Source organism: the organism of the source record quoted next, unplaced genomic scaffold (assembly GCF_019419815.1).
Source record: "Pyrus x bretschneideri cultivar Hongxiangsu unplaced genomic scaffold, Pyrus_bretschneideri_v1 Contig41, whole genome shotgun sequence".
NCBI classification, from domain to species: domain Eukaryota; kingdom Viridiplantae; phylum Streptophyta; class Magnoliopsida; order Rosales; family Rosaceae; genus Pyrus; species Pyrus x bretschneideri.
Genome location: NW_025999735.1, coordinates 3,487,944 through 3,508,292, shown reverse-complemented (window position 1 = coordinate 3,508,292; position 20,349 = coordinate 3,487,944). Strand labels below are relative to the sequence as shown.

General features: G+C 38.2%; 2 protein-coding genes and 3 pseudogenes across 5 annotated transcripts; 3 read left to right on the top strand and 2 right to left on the bottom strand.

The window, feature by feature from the left end:
* The first annotated feature begins 2,034 nt into the window (after nucleotides 1-2,034).
* On the top strand, nucleotides 2,035-4,063 carry LOC108867332 (annotated as a pseudogene).
* A 128-nt stretch (nucleotides 4,064-4,191) lies between these two features.
* Nucleotides 4,192-6,825, bottom strand: LOC103948521 (UPF0481 protein At3g47200-like). 4 transcript variants are annotated; one of them, XM_048566373.1, is made up of 3 exons: nucleotides 6,405-6,825; nucleotides 6,235-6,323; nucleotides 4,192-5,917 (listed from the first exon to the last, which is right to left on the bottom strand). In XM_048566373.1, the coding sequence occupies exon 3, from the start codon at nucleotides 5,879-5,881 to the stop codon at nucleotides 4,397-4,399; it is 1,485 nt and encodes a 494-aa protein (XP_048422330.1). In that variant the 5' UTR covers nucleotides 5,882-5,917; nucleotides 6,235-6,323; nucleotides 6,405-6,825; the 3' UTR covers nucleotides 4,192-4,396. The 4 variants fall into 4 exon arrangements, with proteins under 4 accessions (XP_048422330.1, XP_048422331.1, XP_048422332.1 ...); XM_048566374.1 differs by having other exon boundaries at nucleotides 4,192-5,914; XM_048566375.1 differs by having other exon boundaries at nucleotides 6,235-6,304.
* Nucleotides 6,007-9,044, top strand: LOC103948570 (annotated as a pseudogene).
* A 1,276-nt stretch (nucleotides 9,045-10,320) lies between these two features.
* On the bottom strand, nucleotides 10,321-11,547 carry LOC125469275 (annotated as a pseudogene).
* A 2,717-nt stretch (nucleotides 11,548-14,264) lies between these two features.
* LOC103948519 (putative [ribosomal protein S18]-alanine N-acetyltransferase) lies at nucleotides 14,265-15,464 on the top strand. The gene is made up of 2 exons (XM_009359559.3): nucleotides 14,265-14,632; nucleotides 15,064-15,464. Exons 1-2 carry the CDS (start codon nucleotides 14,371-14,373, stop codon nucleotides 15,291-15,293), a joined length of 492 nt encoding a protein of 163 aa, XP_009357834.1. The 5' UTR covers nucleotides 14,265-14,370; the 3' UTR covers nucleotides 15,294-15,464.
* Nucleotides 15,465-20,349: the final 4,885 nt, after the last annotated feature.

The window sequence follows — 20,349 nt, the reverse complement described above, 5'->3', positions numbered from 1 at the left end:
CCTTCCACTTGCACGCCCAGATCGCCAAGCTCGACCAGGCCATTGTTAGCAGCTTGGGGCAGCTGGCCTCAGCCTTTGGATCTAGTTCCTCTAGATCGCGCCGTCGAGGTTCGGCGCTCACCGCCTTTGGCTCGCTTTCATGGCGCTCTCCCTTTCTCCCTTTCCCGCATGATTTGGGATTTGTTTTTGGGGAAGAAAATGTGTGAGGAGAGAGAGATAGAGATAGAGGGTTGCAAGGGAGGTGGGGGTGGGGTTCTGGGTTTGGAAGGAAGGTTTTAAGGGGCGTGGGGGAGGGGGGAACAGGTCAAATGGGAAGGGAATGGGGATTTTCCGGGGGTGGGGGTGTGGGTTTGGAATTTTTTAATTATTTTTTAATTTTAATATTTAATTATTTTTTTAATAGAAAATGAGTCTCGTCACTTGCCTGGTCAGCATTTTAACGGAAGAATTGACAGACAGCTAACAGAATGTATGAATTTGTAACAAATTTGTAGATGAGGTATGATATTGAAACATTTTAAAGACGAGGTATAAACCTTTTAGGGTAAATTATACTTTACCACCTCAGGTTTGGGGTTTATTTCAATTTCTTACAACATCTTCAAAACATTTCAATTTCATACCTTAAGTACTATTTTATTTCAAAATAATACATCTGTTACATTTTCTATCCATTGATCCGTTAAGTGCGGACGTGGCTGCCACATTTGTACCACGTGGTTGCCAAATGTGTGCCATGTGGCAAAAAGAATAATTTTTTTTTTTAAACCTGGAGGAAAAAAAAAAACCTGATTTAAAAAAAAAGAAAGAAAGAGAAGCCCGCACGCCCCCGCCCCCCCTCCCCCCCGCTAGAAGCAAACCAAGAAACATCCAACACCCCACCACCCCCCCCCCAACACCCCAAAAAACCACAAAAAAACCTGCAACCAAACCCAGAAAACTCCCCCTCCCCCCCCCCCAAACATACCTAGATCCGAACCCTTCCCCCCCTCCCCCCCCAAAAAACCCGGACCCAGTGCTCCTCGACGCATCGTTGAGTGGGCTCGTCAGTCGGCTCAGGCAACAAGGTATGTATTCAAATTTTAAATTTTTTCATTGCTTGGTTGGTGGTGGTTTGAATGGAGTTAGGTTTGCTAAGGATGGGTGGGGTTGCAGATAAGAGAAGGTGGGGTATGCGTGGGGGATTGCGGGGGAGGTGAGGGTGGGGTGGGATGGGAGGGGAGGTGAAGAGAGTGGAGGAGAGGGAGGTGGTTAGGAGGCTTGGGAGGGATAAGAGGGTTCTGCGTTTTCAAGTTTTTTTATTTTTCTGGGTTTTTTTAAAAAAAAAAATTTATTCTTTTTGCCATGTGGCACAAATGTGGTAGCCACGTCAACACTTAACGAATCAATGGATGAAAAATGTAACAGATGTATTATTTTGAAATAAAATAGTACTTAAGGTATGAAATTGAAATGTTTTGAAGATGTTGTAAGGAATTGAAATAGACTCCAAACTTGAGGTATGAAAGTGTAATTTACCCAAACTTTTAATAACTCAATAGTTGAAGTACTTTTTTAATTTACCAAAAATAAAACTTGAAACCGGACCTATCCTGCCCATTTGAAACAAGCTGGTTCCTATTGGTCGATGAGTCCAATTTTATTTTTTTTATTTTTTGTCGACACAGAGTGGCGGCAGCCAGGGTGGTGTTCGACAAAGAAGCCGGCTCCTCCACCAACACCCTTCCGCCTTTCCCCCGAGAAAGACACTCCACTCTTGTCCAAACCCAACAAGCTCTCCTCCCACCCAAAACTTTTGTCAACGTCTTCATTGCCATTGTCAGCGCTGGCGTGCTGGTCTACCCTACACCTTCAAGAAAACTGGCTGGGTCTTGGCTCCCTCATGCTCTTCTCCATCGCTTTCCTAACCTACCACTGAAGTAACAACCACAGATCCAAATCCAAGTCCCTAAATCCCTAAATCCAAACAAGCTTAAGGCCATAACCCAATTACTTACTCTCTCTAATCCTCATTTTTAATCTACGACAACAGCATTTCCCCTCGCAACCATGTCGTCCTTCGACTCCTTCCCCAACGACGACTAATCCCACGACCCCCGCTGCAACTCCCCTACCGGCCGGCCCTTCGACGACGATGCCTACATGGGCTACGACCCGGCCTCCCTTCCCAAAACTACGACTTGTCGTTCAACCCTCCCACCCACCACCACGACTTCTCCTCCTCTGTTGATCCTTCCCCTCCCCTCCACTCGTTGTTCTCCCCTGTGGGTACAACAACCCCAACATTGATCTGCAGCTGCAGTCCCCCGAGGTCTACAGCTTCGGCATTTCCACCCCTAACCCGGAATTCGTGTAGTCTTTTGATTCGGCGGTGCCTGAGGACAATGGCGTAGGCGGGTGGCGGCGATGATGATGATGGGGACATTTTCGCCTCTAGTGAGCCGTTGCTGCCGCTGCCCGAGGAGATGCGAGAGGAAGGCCTTGCTCGCCATGAGTAGCGTCGGTGAGCTCAGATCCTAATTTGTTGGCTTGTAATCATATTATTATTAAAGATTGGAATTTTGAATTGAAGTTATTTACTTACAAAATAGCGACTAATTTTAACACGATTACATTAATGATTTGATTAAGTTGGATTTAAATTCTGTGTTAATAATGTTGTGCAATGTGCATGCATGGGATTCAGGGGCTTAATAGCATCCAGTTTAATTTGATTTCTGTATCTGTGATTCTGTGTTCATTACGTTTTTGGGGTCTGAATCATTGATGTCGAGATTTGTCCTTGTATTTGGTAATCGGGTTATGCCTGTAAATCGCATTTGCTATGTCTCAGTTTTGTGTTTGTGTGTGTGAATTTGAAATGGGGAAAATCAGCTTAGATCTTGACTGAATCATTGCATAAGTTTTTTCGTCTTTCCCGTTTTGAATTTCTTCGTTAGCTAATTCCAGTCGTTGCTATAGGAATCAATGGCAAGTCACTGACCATCATATAAGATGGATGGATTGCAATGTCTCCTCTAGTCTTTAAAAGGAACCTAAGATTCACTTCTGCTTCACTGATAGAAACTAGACGTCGTTAGCTGGTTAACCAAACAAAATAAATGTGTGTAAATATTATGTCATATTTTCTTTCACTTTTTCATATGCACTGTTTAACGCATTGAAATATTTTGATATGACCTGTTGGCTTCAATGTTCTACCTCTTCCATAATCCTAATTCTCTCACCCTCCCTCCCTCTCGCTTGCATGCATTCTACGATCATCATCAGTGCTTCAAATCCAAGACGTGAATTTAACTTTCTGTGCAGCTGTACCTGGCCAACCAACAGAAGTTCCACAAAGAAGCTGACAAACATTACTGGAATGCAATAGCGAAGCTGATTCTTTGTGAGGTTCCTAATATTGAGAAGAAGAGAGGGAAGAAAGATCCTGACAAGAAGCCGTCAATTGTTGTCATCCGGGCCCAAAACCTGGTAAACCGACTGATCTTTCAAGGGATGCAGTATATTTTCCTGAAGCTGAAACAGAAGCCTCTGCCACACATGTGCCGCCCCCACCTGCCAAAGATGGCAAGGATGCAAAGGGAGGAAAAGATGGAAAGGATACAAAGGATGAAAAGGATGCAAAAGATGCAGAGGGAGGAAAGGATGCCATGGAAGGAGGAAAGGATGCAAAGGAAAGAAAGGATGTGAAGAATGGAATTCACCAACTGCGGCTGGAACTGCAGCTGCAAGCGCATCTGTTTCACCTGCCAAAGATGTTACTGTGAATTGTACTCCTGGCTCATCAAAACCAGAGGCTCCTGCTGAACCAGAGGTTGAGCAACACTCAGAAACCACGCCAACTCTTGCCAAGTAATGACCCTTCATAATTTTTTTATTCTTTACATTATCTTCGAATCTACTGCTTAGAAATTACTAGGAAGAATAAACACAATCATTTGTCGATGATCCAGGGTCTGCATCATGGAATGCAGACTGCAGAGATTTTCTTCCCAACTTGCTCTAGGGTTTTGTAATCTTATCCTTTTGAAATTGCACATGCTCTTATATTGACACCCAATTTATCGAGTAAGAACCAATTTTGTCCTTACAGTATTACCAATTATCAAACTACATAAATTTCCCAAAAAATGAAGTGTTGAATGATCATAAAAAGAATACCAAATAGTTTTACAAATTATCCAAAAGTTGAAAACAATATATGGCCAGATAGTTCCAAATTGTGTAGTACTTTCACACATAAAAATAATCAATTGCATCACTGCTTTATTTTATATAGAAAATAAGCAAATATATACAAACTCAAAAGGGTGATTATTTCATAACTTTGCCTGCAGTTAGGAAAGTCTTGTTCATTTTTAGGCCCTTGGGCGAACATTGACCGATTGGAAGGTTACGACTTCTGCTTGTAGTAGGCAAGAACACTATATACGGTTTGCGTGGCAGTAAGAATGAGAACAATGATGATTGCATTTGAAAGTGACCAGATTGATGATGGATTGTATAGATAATCGTTCTTGATCCTTGCAAGCCAATGCCTTAGCCAACGTTTTTCATAATATTCATTCACTTGCCAGGTGAGTTGAGAGTAAAAGAAGGAGATGCGTTCAGTGTCATTGCAAAGCCTGTTGAACAAACTAACAGTGTCCTCCTTGCTCAACTCGGTGTATATAATTTGTTTGTGAATGAGAGAGTCTAAATCTTTGGTAGACTTGATAAGGTGGTTGAAGATCATGGCATAAGACAAAATGCGACATTCATGGTGCCTCGCTGAACACTGTTCGTAGGCTATGAGGTTTCTGTAGACAGATTCTGTCTGGACTTCAATTATCGTACGTGGAATTTCCATCACTCCGTTTTCCCTGTCGAAGGTCATGTTCAACGGAACTTTCTCATCGGATACAAGAAATTTGACTCCAATTTCCTCAAGATGTGTCACTGGGGGAATAGGAGTCCAATAATCATGATGGTCTGTACTCAACGGTGATGATCCAACAAGCAAATCTCTTAGTTGGTCAAGAAAATGTCTGATTTCCCTCGTTTCCGTGGGATGAGGCCTAATGAAGAAATATGAGAGCCGAGACATGCTAATATTAAATTTATGTAGAGAAGGATCTCCTGGTTTTGCTGTGAGGTTGAATAAACAGTCGACAACTTTCCACGGAAGCTGGTTTTCAAGCAGCAACAAGTCCTTTTTAACTGCCGAATACACACCCGGCACACTGAAAACAGGATCATCAATACCAGGATCTTCAAACGCATTATCCATGCGGAGGAACCGTATAATAAAGCAACCATCGACCACCATCATTTTCACCAACTCATAGCTATTCAGATCAAGCTTTTCGTCATAGCAGCTACGAAGAAACTCTTCTCTGCTTCTAATTTCTTTGACCAACTTCACCAAACTGGTTTCTGGAGTTGGTTTGCGGTCGAGGAGGCCTTGCAAATACCATTGCTTAATTTGTTCCATGTGTTGCAACTTTTTATTTCCGTGGTGATAAGGCCCGATTGAAACCATTTGTGGGACAAAAACATTTTCATTGTCCCTGACAAGTTTCTTAGGGACCCTAAATATGCAAGTAGGACTTAGTTCAGGACGTTTCACGGAAAGCTCTGTTTTGATCTGGGACGCAAAACTTTCGTCTTCATCTTCTTCGTTTCCGCTCAAAGTTTGGTTACCCGCATGACTTGTTTCTCCCTCAGATCTCTCTCCGCCCTCTCTAACTTGTATTACAGAGTCTTCATTTTCTTCGTTTCCGCTCAAAATTTGGTTACCCGCATGACTTATTTCTCTCTCAGATCTCTCTCCGTCCTCTCTTACTTGAATTGTAGAGTGGTCACCGTTTGCATTGCTCTCACCAGCTGAGTTTGTCATCGTCAACTCTTTCCAACTCCAAACGTAACTCACCTACTTTAGTATTATATATTAACAAGAACAAAAATTAAAATTCCAGCTGAACTACATTAAAATTTCCAAATTTCTCTAAACAGATGTCAAAAATGGATTCGGGGAATCGTAATTAGTTCAGAATGAGTCCCGGTCAAAACCCAAAAAAGTCACTGCAAGGAATATAGAAATTCCATAAAATATTCCAGGAATATTGTTGTTGCCGAAATTTGGAAAACTCGTCGCAAAACTCAGTTTGGTCGAGTTGCTGCATAATCTTTAAATCGTATAACTTTGTCAATACTCAACGAAATTCAGTGATTCAAATACGAAAATCATACCTCAGAATGAGATGAACAAATTGATACCCTTCTCGGCGGTTGATTCGCCGTGGTTTGCTTGGAAAAATGCCTGAAAGCCACGGAACTCGCTGAAAATGGGGAAAAGTTTGAACGATTATAACTTTCTCATTTCTCAACGAAATTAGGTGATTCAATAACAAAAATCATACCTCAGAGCGAGACGAATAGAATGGTATCCCTCTCAACATCTAACTCGCCGTGGTTTGAAAGGAAAATGGTTAGAAAAGTGGCGGCCCGTTTAAGTTTCGATCCCCACTATCTGAAAGGAAGTTCGAGGTGAGATTGGGTGTTCTAGGCTTGTGAGGAAGAGGCGAAGCTCATGGTGCTCTTGGTTTGGGTGGTGGTGGTCGGAAAATTTGTGCACCTTTTGTGCACAGTGTGAAAGGGAGAAAGAGAGAGGTGAGATTAGAGTTAGCAGGAAAGAGAGACGAGGGAGTTCGAGAGAGTTCCCCCCGGACTGTGGGAGAGGAGACACAGGGAAGAGGGGGAAAAAATAGTTAAGTGGGGTGTGGACGGCCACAAAAATTCCACAGAAAATATTAAAATAATTAAAATATAATCTTCAGCTTGGATTTTGTCCGTTTGTGCTTCAGAAGCTATGATTGGTTTTGGTACTCAACTTCACATGCTCGTTGTTGCTTGTGGGTTGGAGTCGGATTCTCCAGTGGTTAATACATTGTTAACGATGTATTCTAAATGCCAGTACTTCTCTGATGCCCGCAAGTTGTTTGATATGATGCCTCGAACTGATTTAGTGACATGGAATGGGATGATACCTGGTTATATACAAAGTGGGTTTATGCTTGAGGCTTCACGTTTGTTTCAAGACATGATATCTACAAGTGTCAAACCTGATTCAATCACATTTGCAAGTTTTTTACCTTCGGTTGCTGAACAAGGTAGCATCAAGCAAGGTAAGGAAATTCACGTTTCCATTGTAGGGCACTGTGTGTCTTTGGATGTGTTTTTGCAAAGTGCACTTATTGATGTATACTTCAAGCGTTCGGAATGTGGAGATGGCACGCAAAATTTTCAAACAAAGCACCAGAACGGATGTTGTCATGTGCACAGCTATGATTTTGGGGTTTGTTCTCAATGCGATGAATAGTGATGCATTGGAAATTTTTAGATGGTTACTTAACACAGAAACTGAGACCAAAAACTCTTAACAGTGGCAAGTGTTTTACCAGCTTGTGCTGGTTTGGCTGCTCTGAAATTCGGCAAGGAAGTGCACGGTAACGTCCTCAAGCATGGGTTTGATGGAAGGTGTTATGTGGGTAGTGCCCTTACAGACATGTATGCAAAATCTGGAGGGCTCGATCTTGCTCATCGAGTTTTTCAAAGACTGACTGAAAGGGATGCTGTTTGTTGGAACTCGATGATAACAAGCTATTCCCAGAATGGCAAACCAGAAGAGACGGTTGATCTATTTCGTCAAATGGGGATGGGAGGTGCCAAACATGACTGTGTAAGCATTTCAGCTGCGCTTTCTGCATGTGCAAATTTACCAGCACTTCATTACGGGAAAGAGATCCATAGTTTCATGATTAGAAGTGCATTTAGCTCTGACCTGTTTGCTGAGAGTGCACTGATAGACATGTATCCAAATGTGGAAACTTAGATGTTGCCCGCCATGTGTTTGACATGCTGGAAGAGAAAAATGAAGTTTCGTGGAACAGCATCATTTCTGCTTATGGGAATCACGGTCGCCTTAAGGAATCTCTTGTTCTATTTCATGAAATGTTGGGTAATGGGATCTTGCCTGATCATGTCACCTTTCTTGGTGTATTATCTGCTTGTGGTTATGCAGGCGCAGTTGATGATGGAATTCTCTACTTCCGTTCCATGATTGTGGAATATGGGATCCCAGTTAGGTTGGCGCATTATGCTTGCATGGTAGATCTGTTAGGGCGTGCTGGACGTTTACATGAAGCATTTGAAACAATAAAGAGCATGCCATTCTCCCCAGAAGAGGTATCAAGATATCTTTTTGAATTGGCACCTCTAAATTCTGGCTATAATATACTCTTATCAAATATACTTGCTGATGCTGGAAAATGGAGGAGTGTGCTTAAGGTTCGAACTCTGATGAAAAACAGAGAAGTTCAAAAGGTTCCTGGGTACAGATGGATTGAGGTAAACAACAACACTTATATTTTTGTTGCAGCAGATGGGAGTCACCCAGAGTCTACTCAGATATGTTCATTGCTCAACAGTGTTCTTCTAGAACTAAGAAAAGAGGGTTATAATCCAAGACCTTACCTTCCAATGCATCCACAAATGTTGGGGGTATAATTACTGGAATGTTTTAGCTTGTAGGACCGACTGATCTTTCAAAGGATGCAATAGATTTTCCTGAAGCTGAAACAGAAGCCTCTGCCACACATGATGCCACCTCCACCTGCCAAAGATGGCAAGGAAGCAAAGGGAGGAAAAGATGGAAAGGATACAAAGGATGAAAAGGATGCAAAAGATGCAGAGGGAGGAAAGGATGCCATGGAAGGAGGAAAGGATGCAAAGGAAAGAAAGGATGTGAAGAATGAAAAAAATTAATTCACCAACTGCGGCTGAAACTGCAGCTGCAAGCGCATCTGTTTCACCTGCCAAAGATGTTACGGTGAATTGTACTCCTGGCTCATCAAAACCAGAGGCTCCTGCTGAACCAGAGGGTGAGCAACATTCAGAAACCACGCCAACTCCTGCCAAGTAATGACCCTTCATAATTTTTTTTATTCTTTACATTATCTTCGAATCTACTGCTTAGAAATTACTAGGAAGAATAAACACAATCATTTGTCGATGATCTGTTGGAAATTATATATTGTAATATATAATTTTAATAATTGAATGAAAAATATTGTTAACCAATTTCTTGGAAAGGTTATGTTGTTTAGGTGTATTTCCTGATAAGTGAAGTATACTTATAGATGAAAAGTTACATCTCTTTAATAAGTAGAAATTGGATTCTATTTAAACCCATGAAACCATTGGTATTAAGGATAGAAAATTAGAGTTAATTTTTACTCTTGAGAAATAGGGTTTCCCCACTTTGTTTCTCTCATGTTTTGTGAGTCAAATTCCGAGTCGTGTCTTGAGAGTACGGAATATATAAAGTTCGCCAGAGTTCGAAGATTGAAGTGCTTTGACTTCGGATTATAGATTGTTGAATCCTGGGAGATGGACGCCTACCGAACTACAAGCACAAGAGTATGGGCGAAATTCTATCTTTAGGACATTGCATTTATGCAAGTCTCAATCTCCAAGTTTGTCAGTTATTCTAACTTTTTCTCTAGTTGTTTATATTAATCTCATATATAATTGATGTCGTGAATTTCTTTATGATTATTATCATTGGAATTATATTGTTATTTTTCATATTTTCTAATATTGCTCCAACATGATCCAGAGTCTGCAGCATGGAAAGCACAGACTGCAGAGATTTTCTTCCTAACTTGCTCTAGGGTTTTGTAGTCTTATCCTTTTGAAATTGCACATGCACTTTTATTGACACCCAATTTATCGGGTAAGAACTAATTTTGTCCTTACAGTATTACTAATTATCAAACTATATAAATTTCCCAAAAAATGAAGTGTCGAATGGTCATAAAAAGACTACCAAATAGTTTTACAAATTATCCAAAAGTTGAAAACAATAAATGGCAAGATGGTTCCAAACAGTGTATTACTGTCACACATAATAATTAATTACATCACTGCTTTATTTTATATAGAAAATAAATGGCAAGATGGTTCCAAACTGTGTATTATTGTCACACATAATAATCAATGACATCGCTGCTTTATTTTATACAGAAAATAAGCAAATAAATACAAACTTAAAAGAATTTGATTATTTCATAACTTAGCATGCAGTCAGGCAAGTATAGTTTAATTTTTTTGGGAAAATTTGAAATAGGTCCAATTTTATAGACTACCTTTTGAAATAGGTCCAATTTTTAGTGACTTTTGACTTTTGAAATAGGTCCAATTTTTAGTTACTTTGGACCCATTTCAAAGACCCCCTTTATTTTTTGGGCCTTGGGCGAACATTGACCGATTGGAAGGTTACTGCCACTTGTAGTATGCGAGAACACTATATACGGTCTGCGTGACGGTAAGAATGAGGATAATGATGACCGCATTTGAAGCTGACCAGATTGATGATGGATTGTATAGATAATTCCTTTTGATCCCTGCAAGCCAACGCCTTAGCCAACGATCTTGATAATATATATCCACAGATAGGGCGAGGTCAGAGTAAAAGAAGGAGATGCGTTCAGTGTCATTGCAAAGCCTGTTGAACAAAGAAACAATGTCCTCCTTGCTCAACTCGGTGATTATAATCTTTTTTGTGAATGAGAGAGTCTAAATCTTTCCATCACTCCATTGATGCAGTCGAAGGTTATGTCCAACGGAGCTTTCTCATTGGATGCACGTTGAAATTTGACTCCAATTTCCTCAAGATGTGTCAATGGGGGAATAGGAGCCCAATGATCCTCCTGCCGTCTCTCTACACTCGACTGTGATGATCCAACAGGACAATCTCTTGCATGGTCAAGATAATGTCTGATTTCCCTCGTCTCCGTGGGTTCAGACGTAATCAAGGTACAAAAGCTCCAAGATAAGCAAAGATTAAATTGATGCAGATAAACATCTGGTTGTTTTGATGTGAGGATGAATAAATGGTGGACAACTTTCCACGGAAGCTGGTTTTCAAGCAGCAACGAGTCCTTTTTAACAGCCGAATACATCCCTGGCGCATTGAAAATAGGATCATTAACAGGACGTTCATACACATTATCCATGCGGAGGAATTGTATAATAAAGCAACCATTCAGATGATCAAGCTTTTCGTCATAGCAGCTACGAAGGAACTCTTCTCTGCTTCTAATTTCTTTGACCAACTTCACCAAACAAACTGGTGTCTGGAGTTGGTTTGCGATCCAGGAGGCCTTGCAAATACCATTGCTTAACTTGTTCCATGGCTTGCAAATTTTTTCTTCCGTGGTGATACGGCCCTATCGAAACCACTTGTGGGACAAAAACATCTTCATTGTCCCTGACAAGTTTCTTAGGGACTCTAAATATGCAAGTAGGATTTAGTTTAGCAAGTTCCTCGGGAAGCTCTGTTTTGGTCTCGGATGCAAAACTTTCGTCTTCAATTTCTTCGTTTCCGCTCAAAGTTTGGATACCCACATGACTTATTTCTCTCTCAGATCTCTCCCCCTCCTCTATCACTTGAATTATGGAGTGGTCACCGGTTGCATTGCTCTCACCAGCTGAGTCTGTCATCGTCAACTCTTTTCAACTCCAAACACGACTCACCTACTTTAGTATTATATATTAACAAGAACAAAAATTACAAATAATGTCAATACTTTAGCTGAATTACCGAATTTAGTATTGGAAGCTTACAGAAATTTTAGACCATAATAAAAGATGAAAATATGTGTTTACCCCTCGAAATTCATCTTTTTTTTTTTTGTTTTTTAATAAATAAACTTAAGGAAGTTGGGTGGACAGATGTCACTAAATTATAATAGTCACATAGATGCCACATTTAGGGGTGTATTCAATTGGAATTTTGAGAGATTTTAATTATTTTAATGAATCTAGAAGTATTTAATCAGGATTTTAAGTGATTCTTTTAAATTCAAAGTTTATTTAATTAGAATTTTAAGATGATTTATTAAAATATTTAGAAATTCGAGTGTATTCAATTAGGATTTTAAAGAAGTTCATAACATTCTAGGTGTATTCAATTAGAAATTGATTTTAAAGAATTTGAGAAAGTCGAGGAATTAGAGGGAATTGGAGAGATTTCGTAGTGTATTTTAAGCATCCACAAATCTCATCTCTCCCCATGAGATTTTGAGGGAATTGAATTAAATTTTTATATGGAATTTTTATAAATCAATTAAACTCCATAAAAATTCATAGATTTATAAATCTATTAAAGTTTCTCAAATTCTAAATTGCGACAGAGATTTGTTAATTAGGTTGAGTAATTAGATTTGTTTGACATAATTAGGGTTTTGTACCATAAGCTGTAAATATTTAAAATAATAACGCACTTATTTGTCTACATGACATCTTATTTTATTTTTGGGTTTTATTTAGATGATTTAAAATTTCGAAGACAGAGAGGAGGGGGGATCTCTAAAGAACCCTATATAGAACAGAAATTTCAATAAAAAATGTGTACGCAGTTGGTAGGAGAAACTCACCTGCAGGATGATCCAACTTTGATGCAGCAGCTACTGTTATATGTTATTGGAACCTTACTCATATGTATATAGAAAATATATACATAGTGGATGGAATCAAGAAACTTAAGAGGTCGAAGAAGGAATTAAACATATTACGTGGTGTCAAATTTGAAATGCTTCTTTTGAATCTGACATTTTTTGTGAGTGCTTTTTACACAACGATATATAGTAAATGAAATGTTCTGTGGGGCATTTTCCATTCAGTATTTAGATCGAGGTTCAATTTTAATATTATGCATATATAACCCCTTTTTTGAGAGGCAATGGAGCTTATATATTTCATTCAACACCAATACAGTACAAACAGAGTCTGGGCTCAATTGTTATTCAATTGTTAAAACTTAAAATGTTGCCCACACTTAGAAAATGTTTTCGGCTCCGTCCCTGTTCTTAGCAAAAGTTTTTTGGTTTCTTGCAAATAACTTCTCTCGAGTTGGCAATGTTCTAGTGGCGAGGAATAACACAAATAAAAAGTATATATTAAAAAGATAAAGAGAGGCTTTTCGTTCTCCTATACCCGTTCTTCTATACCCCATTATGAGGTTAAGCCCATCTTCATCTCCTTTAGTGTAAATAATATCGTTTGTTAAAAAACAATCATTTGACAACTAATTTAATCATATTATTATCCACGTGCAAATAATTTTTTTAATAACCGGCATCACACGCCTTTGAAGATGTTTTGAACGTATTCAAAAAATAGAGAAAATAATATTTAATGAACAACTGATTGATCACATTATTACTAGCCTATTGTGATGTATTAATTATATATATATATATATAAATAACTGTACAAAAAAAATTAATTATTAAAAAAACATTGTTAAAATGCCGAAAATACTCTTGCCACATTTGATGCTTTATTTTAGACTGTTTTTGAAGTTTTTTGTTTGAGGGGCATTTCTGTCCAATTATTTTTGGTAAAGCTTGTGACACCAAAAAACACTATTCATTGGACTTGTTGGCTTTGTATATAAGATAGTCCAAAAAAATTATGATCACTCACCGTTCGATGTTAATTCATCAGTAGGTGGTAGTAGAGACATAAATTAACCACATCCAATAAGAGAAAAACACGTGAGCTATATGCTTTTTATGACGTTTTTACCCTAGATGTCGTGAGCAGACCACAAACCACTCCAGGTAACGTGATGTCTGCATTTCCTCCATGATGGACCGTGGCTAGTGTCTGCCCTATGAGTATTAGGCCTTTGGGCCTCAACATATCAAAGGTGCTTCAAGCCCATGAAATGTCTGGCCACCAAGTCATACCCAACCCAATGGTAGCAAGAAATTGACTCTTTGGAGTCTCCCTTTAGGTATCTAGAGTGCCTGTCCAACCAACAGGGATGTTCAAGACTATTAGCTGGTAGGACTGCAGACTTGTCTACACAATCACTAACTTTGATTAAGTTGTTCACAATTACAGGCTCACCCCTGATCTAACAGTACAAATTTTTCCCTGATTAACAAAATGAGCACCACAATGCCACATTTTAAGCATGTCCGTATAATACTGAGTAATCTTTCACATGACAACGTAATATCATTTCATTATACAAACCGTCATAATCCAAATTGTTTATTCTCTTTATCATTTAAAGATCAACTTTTGGAAATTAGTTTGATTTGGAGACCCTTTCCGTTGGCGATGATGTGTAAATGAATTATTTTAAAGATGATTGTTAAATGATGAAAAAAATAATAAACGGCTCAGATTATAACGTTTGTAGGAAAGAATGACGGTATTTGGTCGTGTAGGGAGAATTGCTTCTTAAAACAGAGTCATATATACCGAAATAAAGAAAAACAAAACCTCAAACTCCTCCCATATTCTTGCTTAATGGCGGCAGCTACAGGGGCCATCGTGGAGCTTCAGAGAAACTCTCCCAACTGGGCGACGATAGTGGAAGAAATAGTGAAGCTAGAGCGGAAGATTTTCCCGAAACACGAATCCCTTGCCCGAAGCTTTGACGAAGAACTGAGAAAGAAAAACAGCGGGCTTCTATATTACAGGGAACAACAAGTAGATGGTGAAGAAGTTGCAGGCTATGTCATGTACTCTTGGCCTTCTTCCCTGTACGCTTCCATCACAAAGCTCGCAGGTTTCAAATCCCTTCTTTTTTCTTCAACTTTTCATCCATGTCAGTTCGATTTTTTGGGAGAAACCATGAAACCAATTAGTCAAGTATCAAATTGCAAGTTTGGGCCAGTTTTTTAGATCACTAGATTCAACTCCCAAGTTAGAAATGCATGGTAAGGGGATTTCAGATACTCGATATGGTTTCGGTTTGCGGGAAGTGTAGACATGCTCGTTAGGTGTTTGATGAAAGTACCCATTGAGACTTTAAAAATAAGCTCAATGCACAAATGCTACTATTTGGAATTTTATCTTTTTGGTTCTTTTTTTATTGAATTTCTGGGAAATTTCGTATATGCGCCATTGTTTAAAGCTTTAGAGTGCTAATTTTTTCCTTGATCTCATATTCACCAAATAGTGATTTCCTGTACGCATGTGGATGTTTGGTTTTCATAGTGAAGGATACTTGTCGGAAGCAAGGCTACGGAGAAGCACTACTGACAGCAGCCATTCAGAAATGTAGAACAAGAAATGTCCAGCGCATAACACTTCACGTTGATCCCTTGAGAGCTCCTGCTGTGAATCTTTACAAGAAATTCGGTTTCAAAGTTGACAACCTCATACAAGGTTACTACTCTTCGGATCGAAATGCCTATAGAATGTACCTGGACTTTGATGCCAGCTAGTGAAATACAGATGATAAATTAATCCCAAGATTTTGTTGTGATGTGATGTAGTGGCTCAAAACACTTTGAGTTGTGTACGGGATTGAGACCAATTCATGACCAACATGAAGGCATGTAGTCTGTCAATCTGTTATGATACGAAAAACTGCACAATTGAAAGCATTTTCTCAATCTTTTTTCTCTTAAACAATGTTATTTTGCTTAAGTTGCCACTTGTTTGAGGGAATGAATACCACTCTTGATGAAGCAATCTAGCCTTTAGATACGCTAATCTTGCCTCACTTTGCTGAGTTAATCTTGCCTGTAGTGTCAAAGTTTTAAAACTTCCCTATTTCTTTCTTTCTTTCTTTCTTGGAGTGTTGTGTCACTATTTCATTATTTCTTTGTTTCTTGGTTTATTATTAGGATTAATTAATAAGTTAATTAATCATATGAGTAAGTTCATAACAGATCTTGAGTTAGTTTTGGACTTCAAGGCCCAATGGGCTTCGAACTGTCAAGGTCATTAAGTTAAGTTGTGTGACAACTTAGATCACAAAGGACACAAAAGCCCACTAATTCAGAGGCCGGCCATAAAGACTAGAGAGAGAGCTTAGGATTTTTATTTTTGTTGGTTCAGTACGAGGGACTATAGAGGAGTTATAAAAGCAATTCTAGTGTAGTAAGGCCCCTTTGGGCATAGGCAACTCAATCCTTATAAATGAATAGTAATTGCCTGCAACTCAATCCCCTTAAATATTAGTATTTTTTATTTTATAAAATAATAAAAAATAATTTTATTTTTAATTTTAGATTATGATTTTTAACCGATCTCATCACGCCATGTGTAAGGTGAAACTCTGTTTTTTATAATCAAAATTGTTCATATTATAAATCACTCTATAAAGATTTCCTTTGTAAAAAATCAATTACAACTAAGGTCGTTTAATCATTGAACTGTATAAAAACAAATGAACGAAATTGGTAAAAGCATTACGAACCGTCTATGTATTTGCTACAACAGATTAACTAAACGACCTTAGTTTAGTTCATTTTTTACAGAAATGATCTTTACAGTGTGATTTATAATATGAACGTTTTTTATCATAAGTACAAAGCTCTGTTATTCGAACATGAAGAATTTTAAGTAAGAGTTCCAACTCATTTTTTAGTAGCCAAACATTGTTTGGAAGATAATGGTAAGGTATTTATAGAAGAAAAAAAATTGAATTTCTTAAAGTTTTTAATTAATGTTTAATATATATTTTTTAATTTTTATTAACTTAATTAATCAGGAGCATTGGATTACAAAAAAATTGAAATCCAATCGTCCAGATTGTGACATGTGGCAATGTGGCCCAGCAGTATCATTTCTGATTTATTTTTTTTAATTTTTAAAGCCAAAAACGTGGACTATTGATATGAAAATCAAACGGTCCAGATTGCGCCACATCATTTGGCTGTTAGGGGAGATTTGAAATTTTTTTGACTTTTGGAAATCCAACGGCCCAGAAAATATAGCCGTTGGAAATTCAACAGCTTAGAAGTACCCACGCTGCTCCAAGGTAACAGTAACTGAGTGGGCTGTCACACGGGCGCTACCTTTTGAAACATTGTCAAAGACGCACCCCCAAGTGTGCTTGTTGTCCACGTGCATGAAGCACAAATAATAATAATAATACATTCACTCAGGCGCTCAACCCTCGGATTTTTGCTTAACTTCTTCCTTAGGCTTGCCTTGAGCCCAATTGCCTAACTGGGATGAAGTGTTTGTTTAGGGGAGGGGGGGGAGTTGGAGGCAATGGATTTCATTGCCCATCAATAGGGCAATTGCCCATGGTAGAGTTGCTCTAACTTTGCTCATTTATGGTTTTGTGAGAGAAAATGAGAAACAACCCTCACCTCTCTAAGAGGTCAGCCACCAAAGGAGAAGAACACTAGCATTTTCCCCTCCCTTGCTTACTTGTCTTCTCTTTACATCTATCTATAGTGTGGAGAAATTAGAGGTACCATCTTTTGGGAACTTTGGAGATTCTATTCCTCATCCAAATCCAGGGTGTCAAGGGGCAAATGAATGAAGGCTCTCTCTTGGGTGATTACCTTTCGTCTATGCAAAGATGAATAAACAAAGATATAATGAATTCTCAACTCTTTCTTGTGTTGAGTCATGGTTCACCACACAACTAGGCTTTGAACTTATGGTTAAGATTTGTTTTGGGTGCATATGAATATGCTTCCGCCTTTTAATTGTTAATAGCTTTGTGTATGTTGCTCAAATAATCTTAATTTTGCCAAAATATTCTTTCAATTCCTCCTATGGTTCTAATAAAATTCTATCATTTTTCTTTAGACTTAAAATAGATTGTCTAAGGCTTAACATGCTGAAATCACTATGAAAGACTGATGGGTATTTTGTTATAGAATAAATGAAAAATGCACGATCCATAATTTAAAAGTACTTTATGACGTGGCAATTGTGGGCGGCAAAAACTCTCTTACACACATAAGGAACATTGCTCAATTGAATTTTAGAGGAAAAGTACTTTCCAGTGGTAAGCTCGTAGTTTCAAGGGGATAAAAGCTCGATATCCAAGTAAAAACTCATCCTCTGAAGCAATAACATTAGCCACTTGGATCAGGGAATGAATTGAAAGAGAAAGGTACTCTAGAAGAAAGAAGCGGTTCTATAAAAGGCAGTAGAAGGGAAACTCAGCGCAGCATACAAAAAGACTTCAAAGCTCTGTAAGCTTACCTTTCATATATTCTTTTTGTAGTTCAAACACTCTTTATATTTATAGCTTTGCTACCTTCCTTGTATTATCGATTTCTTGTATTGAATTTCCTTTCTCAAACACATCATGTACTTGCAAGAACTTCCCTAACTGGGGATCAGTCTTCCCTGAATAGGTTTAAATCTTACCTGATTGCTTGTATATATCATTTATCTTCAAGTTATTAACTTTCATGCAAGTTATTATTTTGTTGATTAAATAGTTAACTTGCCTTTACATTTCATTGCTTGTAATACTTTACTTTCCAAGCTAATTTGTCTCACTTTCTGTCTTTACATTTACATGAGAATTGCCAACTGACTTGAATACAGTTTGATCAATTTGTGGTTTTCCCTTGGCATCAACATAAAGAAAATATAAACCAAGCATAAAAAGGAACTTAACATAGATTTAACCCTCTAACACAATCCTTTCGATAATGAAGTTGAATTACCAAGGTTCTAAAAGACAATAGGCACTAGTCAGGAAGTAGACTGGGGCCTAGCGCCTAGATGGGCTAGGCGGATTTAAGTAAATTATTATAAATTTATTATAATAGAAAAGCAAACATGAAAAATATGTTATTTGAAAAAAAAAAAAAAAGTATATGTGATGTTAGATTTGGATTTGGATCCTCTCCTGAGCAAGGGAGACGGATCATCTTGACCCAAACACACGAGCCGATGAATTTTGATCCAACGGCTACAATTGTTATAACTTTTAGAGGAGTCCCCTGTTTGTAGTCGTTAGATCAAAATCCAAATGTCCGTATGTTTGGATTAAGAGACTCCATCTCTTCTGCTCAGGAGAGGATCCAAATCTATTAGAGTTTTAAGTACATAATTTGGTGTGGTGACTGCGGTCTTAAAAAGATGGAAACTTAAGTCACAAAAATTCTCCGTCTCTATTTGGGATTTCCAAAACAAAACAATCTAATTTTTAAGAATAAAATAATATAAGATATTTTGAATAAATTTGTATTCAATGTTTTTTTTTAAACCACGTGGTGACCCCTCCACCACAATCCCGCTCACATCATCCAAGACCCCAATCCTATATTAGACATAAAATAGTGTAAAAAAAAAAAAAGAAAATTTAATGATAAGAGTGTAGTGCATGTTTGACGCATTGGAAAGCGGAAGGCCATTATTTAGGGGTTTTCAGCAGTTTCCTCTTTCTCTTCTCTCACTTCATCTTCTATTTTGCTTTTGCTCTGTAAATTTCCTCCTCCTTTTGATGTATTCAAGGTTTGCACTCTGAATGTTTTGTCTCTCCTAGACTCCCTCTTCTCTTCAAATCTTCTATTTTTTGCTAAGAATACGACGGTGACTGAAAACGCAAGATGCGACGCCCTGACAGCAACCAAAGATCAGAGGGTTAGCATGCCGAGAAAAAAAAAAAAAAAAAAAAAACTACCGCCTCGTCCACGGCCTAGAGAGCGTCTAGGCTGGCGCCTAACTCCTACCTGATTTGGCCAGGTGATTTGGTCCAAATCGGGGCGGCACTCCATCACCTAGAGCCTAGGCTAATTTTTAGAACACTGTGAATTACTCGTGGCACAAGCAAGCAACCTAAAACAAACAATCAATCAATCAATCTGTTGGTTTTGACCAACAATGGCATGCCTATAATCACTACCCAAATCTAGTTGGTTCATGAATACCATTTTAACCCTTGAAACTAGTCTATGCGATCTCAGCAAATGCACTTTATTCAGTGTTGTATCATTACCTGTTCAAACCTCAACATTGTTTAGGAATCTTCTTTTCAGTAAAGCACATTTTTTTTTAATCAATTTTCATGCCAACATTATAGAATATTATGCAAAAAAAAATGAAGTGACATAAAGATCATGGAAAATTCTAATTTTAAGAGTCCCTTTAGCATTTCTCTATAGGATTACGTGGAGAAGTTGCTTACTAATTAACGGAAAGGTGTAAATTTAATATGAAAGAACTACATTTACATCTCATTTTTCATTTTCAAGATGTATAAATATGAGTTCTACTCTATTTCATAGGGTGAATGTAAATTTGAAATCTAATTTACTTTTCTTTCTTTAATTTGTGACCCACCTCCTTAAGATATTTTCTAGCCGAAATGGTATTTACATGTCGGGCGTTGGAGAGGGATTTCAGGTGAAAAAGAAATATAAAATGCCAATTCTAAAACATTTTTGCATCTCCTAACTCCTATTAGAATGAGCACAAAAGTTGGTGTGAAGTTTGGAGTGCCTTGACGACTCTCGGATGGAAGATGAGAGATCCGAATAAATAGAAAGTCAAAAATTAAAATTAAAGATAAAA